The following is a 6,075-nucleotide window of genomic DNA, read 5'->3' as shown; positions in this document are numbered from 1 at the left end:
ATAGTGCGTATAAATTATAGCTGTGTGGATAATATTTGATATATCAGTAGATTGTAAATACAGAAGAGTGATGTAAACCGTAAAGGGAACAAGACACTATAAAGATGCAGTAATTATAACTAGATACATTAATACAAGTGTAATGATGGAGTAAGATTAAACTATTTTCATGTATGATACGAAACTGTCCCTTGAGCATGTATGTTATTCATAGTTTGGCCTTCCACTTAAGGAATACTTATAAAAAAATTTTAAGTACTTTTATTGTAAGATTTTTAGTCAATTAATATTTGTTATTATAAATATGACTAGAGTTGAAAAGCGAAAGGCCAGAATTAAGTATGTGAATAAATGAATATTTGTTAATTTCCCTAAATATATAAGAATCTAATGTAATAATTACACATTATATATATGTACATGTTATATATAATGAGTTTTGTACATATGTTAAAATCGTTACAGTCTGTACAATATTAAATTCTACTAAAAAAGATACATATTCCCTATTTTCCTATACCGCATATAAAAAAAAATTATGAAAATTAAGATTGAGTATGCATTACATAATAGAAATACTTAGTTGGAATATTCATATTCTATTATTTAATTTATGCTATTCTTAATCTGTTAACTGTATACAAATAATAAGTATAAAACATTTTCATATTATGTAAAAATATTACTTTATGCTTTATTACAAATCCTCTCTCAGAAACTATAGGCTTAAGATTGGGAAATAAATAAATTTAACCATAGAATTAAAACAACTTTATTGCTATAGTATTGTATAATTTTAACCACTGAATGCTGCAATTATAGTCCTTGAAAAGTATAAAATATTTTGAAGTTAATATTTCCTAATGATGGGCAGCGCATTTTTGAAATGGTATTTATAACCATTTTTAATTGTCATATATCGCTTCCACAATAGCTTTATCACAATTTATATCAGACAGTCCTTCACATTAAAAGTATGTACTTCCTTTACCTATAAAATTGTTGTTGATGCTGTGACCATTGAGTCTGTGGTGGTGGAGCTTGTTGTTGTGGAGGTGGTGGACCATATGATGTATCTTGTATGTATCCTGTTGGGGATGGCCTTATTGAGGTTGGTGTTGAAGATACATACTGCTGTTGCTGTGGTGGAGGTGGTGGCACATAAGATACTTGAGCAGGATGCTGTGGTTGTGCATAGTATTGTTGTGTCTGAGAAACCGGAGGTGGCACATTATATCCTCCATAATTCACTTGTGGAGGTGGAGGAGGATAATAATGGTGACTTTGTTGCGTGTGTATATCATGTGTTGTTATAGCTGTATCTTGAATGGGCACAGTTATAAGATTTGTTCTTAATGGAGCGTTGTTTGGTGGTGGAGGTGCAGAATTTTGAGTATAATTCTGCATTGATATTAATGCTTGTGGCCTATGTTGTTGCCTGTGTTCCACCGGAGTTTGATTGACCATTGAATTCACTCTAGGGTCGTTTCCCATTATTGGTTGAACCATATGTGACTGCACCGATTTTATACGAGTATTTTGCATTGCAACTGATGAAACTTTTGTTAATTGAGACTCTATTTCTGACTTAGAATGCACATATTGGGGAGGATCAACTTGCATTCCTTGAACTTGTTGTGGTGGAGCTGATATATGTCGATGATTTATATGAGCCTGTATACAAATTGTACAATGTATTCACATAAACAAGACAAGCAACAAAAGCTTTTAAAATTAATAAAAATTACCTGCAAATCCCTTTGACTAAGATATGTTCTTCTACAACCTGCATTGCCGTATCTAGTTCCTCCATGTGTACACATAAACACAGTACCTAAGCCAGTTTGTTCTACTCTAGAAACTTTTTCCATGCAACGAGGGCAAACTTTGTCTTCCCTCTTGGCACAGGATAAGCAAAACACATGTTTGCAAGGTATCTGAAACAAAAATATTCAATATTATAAATAATGAGCTAAGAAATACAACCATGGTACTAAAATGACTCTATTTTCTAGAAATTTGGTCTGTTCTAGAATCTTAGCAACACAAAAGTTATGTTTACCTTTTCAATATTTTATAACATTAACTATTGAAAACTATCAATTTAGATCTTATATATTTGTCTTTTAATATTTTCTTCATAAAAATATCCCTCACCATGCGTCCATAAATGAGAATTGGTTTCAAACACTTGTCACAACAGTGTATCATAGGATTCAATACTTTTTCTCCAATGAGATTAACTCTGTGGTCCCATCGTAAACGAAGCATTGGTTCAGGAGGTCCTCTGTTAATAGTTGTAAAAGTTGGGGCTTCCAATTGTGATATATCAGCTTCCAAATCAAATTGTTGCTCCAAAGGAGGCTGTTGTGTTGGTGGAGCTTCATGTTCTTGTAGTTCTGTTCCACCTCCTTCTGCTGGAGCTTCTTCTACTTGTTGAGGAGTATCTTCCTCATCACTTTCAATAACCTATTTTAAATATATGTATGATTTTAAAACTATATCAACTATATAGACTATAATTATGAAACAAGCAAACTAAACATTCCTAAGTTAAACAAATTTTTTGGATGTACCTTCACTTGTTTCTTAGATCTACCTCTAGCACGTCCTCGTGCTCTGCCACGGGCTCTACCACGAGTTCTACCTCTCATCCTTTTACCACCATCTTCCTCCATCACTAAAATTAATTGTCATTATCTGTGAAATAAAAAGCCAATGTTGTACATTCAATAAATTTCAACAATTCTTTAAAATATAAAATCGAAAAAAGAAGAAAAACACATTAAGACACATATAATATCCAAAGAAAAAATATGTCAGCTATTATCTCAAAAACAAATAAAATAATTAGATCATAATTTATATCAATTAGACTTATTAACGCAACGTACTACATCCTGTTAGATTAAGCAAATTTTTATTTCAAGATTTCATGCTTAAAACGATACTTACTTAATAGTACAGGTTATATTTCTAATTTTTAGTAGTACAATTTAATAATAGTGATCATATTTATACCAAAAGTGTTTACTGAAACGAATAATGCGCGGGAGGACAAAATACTCACATTTAAACAACAATTAGAGGTATGAACTCTTTAATTATTACACAATTCAATGTTTCACACTGAACTAGTCATTTTACATACATGAATGAAGAAATAAACTGTTGCTACAACCTTCATTGTAGTAATCCATGTGACGTAGAATTGTTGTTACCTTGGAAACGAATCTACGCCATGCAAATCGCAAGGGTGTACGTTTAGAACCAAATGCCTTGCGCTTTTTTATTTGTCATTATGTTTTGCAGTAAATGCTAATATTATTTAGTTTTATATGGTAATTTTTAATTTTCATTAAGGTAACATAAATAATGTAATAATTTAAAAAATGAGTTGCAATAAAATTGTTATATTATGCATAATTTATTCACGATTGTAGATAACTTCAAGGTGATTCAACGGAGGGAGTAGTTCCGAAATCGAAAGCTACTGAAGTGTTTTTAACACAGTGTTTAAGTGCGTTATTTTATAAGAATAGCGAAAGTTTTGGAAAATGTCTTGTTGTTCAGGAGATGATGATGATGAACAACGGCCTGATCCGACACGAGTACGAGGATGCACAGATATTTTCTGGCTTTGTTGTTTTATAGTATTTTGGTTTCTTATGGTATGCAAGTTTACATTTTCTATCATTAAATTTCCTCTTGTGATGTTTAATATGCTTTTTTTAAGTTCTTAATTTCATAACACAATATATATATTTTTTCAACGATATTATATTACAGATTTTAATAGCAGCATTTGCTCTTGTTTATGGTAATCCATTAAGACTTATAAATGGATATGATAGTTTTGGAAATACTTGTGGTATGAAAAATAATCCAAAATTCGGTAGTTTGGAGTTATTTGGACAAGACACTAGTGACAAACCGTTAGTATCAATATTAACACTGTAATTTCCTGTAACTAATACTCTTTCAAAAAGTAAATTATAAATTTTCACTGATTTTATTATTTCAGATATTTATTTTTTTTGGACATAAGTAATGTTGTACAATCTTTGAAAATTTGTGTCAAGAAATGTCCAGATAGAACTATGATAACAATAAGTGATATATATAAATTTTATGAAGAGACAGGATCTCAACTTTGTCATGATAAACCAGGAAATGATTTTAGTGCTTATATTAATGGAAGTAGAAAAAATAAATTAGGATCTTGTCCTAAATTTCCAGTATACAATAGCATACCAGTTCTTAATCGTTGCATTCCTAAAACTATTAAAGATGTGGGAGAAACTATAATTGCTAATTTGTATGGCCTACTTAATTCATGGGATGTTACAGAACAAATCTTAGGAGATTTATACAAAACATGGAGAGAAATTTTATCTTTGTCATTTTTAGCTTTTGGTATGATTTATCATGTTATTATTTTAATACACATCCAAATGTAAGTTTATTTACAAAATTAAATAAAATGTTATATTACAGTGTTATCTCTGTTTATGATTGCTATATTTCATTTATTGGCAAGTATTGTAACATGGATTGTGATGGTTCTTGTCAGTCTAGCAACTGTAGGTAAGTTATTTAAATAAAGCCAGTAATAAAGAATGTGATTATATAAACTGAATTATATTATATAATTATATTGATTATATCAATTAAATTTTACAGCTGGAAGTGTATTGTTATGGTGGACATATATAGAAATTAAAAGAACTTTAGATAAAACTGATCCAAATCAGCTTTTAGAGGAATCTGTTAGAAATGAAAGAGCATTCCTAGCCTTTTCTATTATTGCAACAATAATTACTGTAAGTGAATTTAATTAACTATTACTTTCATTGTTTAGTAAAGTTTTTCTTTGTAAAACTTTCTCATATTTCAGATAATTTTGTTACTCCTTTTAAGTATATTACGGAAACGTATTGGATTCATGACAGCATTATTTAAAGAAAGTGCAAAATGTTTAGCAGAATTACCAGGTTTATTTTTTCAACCCTTGTTAACATTTGCTACTCTAATATTATTTTTTACATTTTGGATGACTGTAATTCTTTGTCTGGCAACAGCCAGTAAGTATTTTAATTTTTCTATACACTCTCAAAATGGAAATAATAATTATATAGATATCTAAATTATAGATTATCCTGGAACAAAATCTGTCCAAATGTATAAAAATCATATATTTGATCCACTAAATTTGAGTGATGTTGGAGAAAAAAGTGCATTCATTGAAGAGAAAAAATTTAATTTTTCCCTTGATTCTTTTAAAAGTAAGACACTGTTAACATATTTTATTTGTTTAATTTTTTTATATGTAGCATTTGTTACTACTTTTAATGTTTTTTAGCTTTCACTTTTGTGGAATATGTGGATCCAACTTGGGTGAAGTATATGTGGTGGGTGTATATCATAGGATTAATATGGACGTCTGAATTCATTATTTCTTGCCAAGATATGGTGATATCAGGAGCAGTAGCTCATTGGTATTTTAGGTAATAATATAAAAAAATTTTGTAGTCACACAAATAATGTAGTGTATTCACATTTACTTATATGTGATATCTAATGTTTAATCGCTGTTTGTTATTTCAGAGGTAAAGATGCTAGTGCATCTCCAGTATGTTCTGCTATGGGAAATTTAGTTAGTTACCACTTAGGTTCTGTTGCTTGCGGCTCGTTTTTAATAACGCTTTTTAAGTTACCTCGTTTAATCTTAACGTACCTTCATGCTAAGTACGTTTTATTAATGTACATATCTTATTGCATTAATATACATATGAAAAATTGGAAATTTTATCACATTAATATACGCATGAAATTACACTTTTTTAATATAATTTATACTACAAATATTTCACAGATTTGAGAGGAGTAAAGAAACATCTCCATGTGCTCAATGTGGTTTAAAAAGTTGCATATGTTGTTTCTATTGTTTAGAAAAGTTTATTCGGTATATGAATCATAATGCATATACTGTTGTTGCTATTGAAGGAACACATTTTTGTAATGCAGCTAGAATTGTATGTTAAAATTTTTAATGTGTTTTATCCTTATCTGACA

General features: G+C 29.6%; 2 protein-coding genes across 2 annotated transcripts in view; one reads left to right on the top strand and one right to left on the bottom strand.

Moving 5' to 3' along the window:
- Window positions 1-827: 827 nt before the first annotated feature.
- On the bottom strand, window positions 828-3,147 carry LOC108574373 (E3 ubiquitin-protein ligase Hakai). Its single transcript, XM_017936953.1, has 5 exons — window positions 3,071-3,147; window positions 2,577-2,700; window positions 2,158-2,469; window positions 1,749-1,937; window positions 828-1,674 (listed from the first exon to the last, which is right to left on the bottom strand). Exons 2-5 carry the CDS (start codon window positions 2,676-2,678, stop codon window positions 988-990), a joined length of 1,290 nt encoding a protein of 429 aa, XP_017792442.1. The 5' UTR covers window positions 2,679-2,700; window positions 3,071-3,147; the 3' UTR covers window positions 828-987.
- A 410-nt stretch (window positions 3,148-3,557) lies between these two features.
- The window catches only part of LOC108574381 (CTL-like protein 1), a 3,018-nt gene continuing 500 nt past the window's right edge, over window positions 3,558-6,075 (top strand). The window contains exons 1-10 of the mRNA XM_017936961.1: window positions 3,558-3,671; window positions 3,790-3,935; window positions 4,025-4,416; window positions 4,498-4,587; window positions 4,684-4,823; window positions 4,898-5,084; window positions 5,154-5,285; window positions 5,363-5,507; window positions 5,608-5,748; window positions 5,876-6,035. Coding sequence (XP_017792450.1) covers window positions 3,558-3,671; window positions 3,790-3,935; window positions 4,025-4,416; window positions 4,498-4,587; window positions 4,684-4,823; window positions 4,898-5,084; window positions 5,154-5,285; window positions 5,363-5,507; window positions 5,608-5,748; window positions 5,876-6,035 — 1,647 coding nt within the window. The remainder of the gene's footprint in view (window positions 3,672-3,789; window positions 3,936-4,024; window positions 4,417-4,497; window positions 4,588-4,683; window positions 4,824-4,897; window positions 5,085-5,153; window positions 5,286-5,362; window positions 5,508-5,607; window positions 5,749-5,875; window positions 6,036-6,075) is intronic.

Source organism: Habropoda laboriosa, unplaced genomic scaffold, assembly GCF_001263275.1.
Source record: "Habropoda laboriosa isolate 0110345459 unplaced genomic scaffold, ASM126327v1 scaffold205, whole genome shotgun sequence".
NCBI lineage: Eukaryota > Metazoa > Arthropoda > Insecta > Hymenoptera > Apidae > Habropoda > Habropoda laboriosa.
This window is presented reverse-complemented; position numbering and strand designations above follow the sequence as displayed.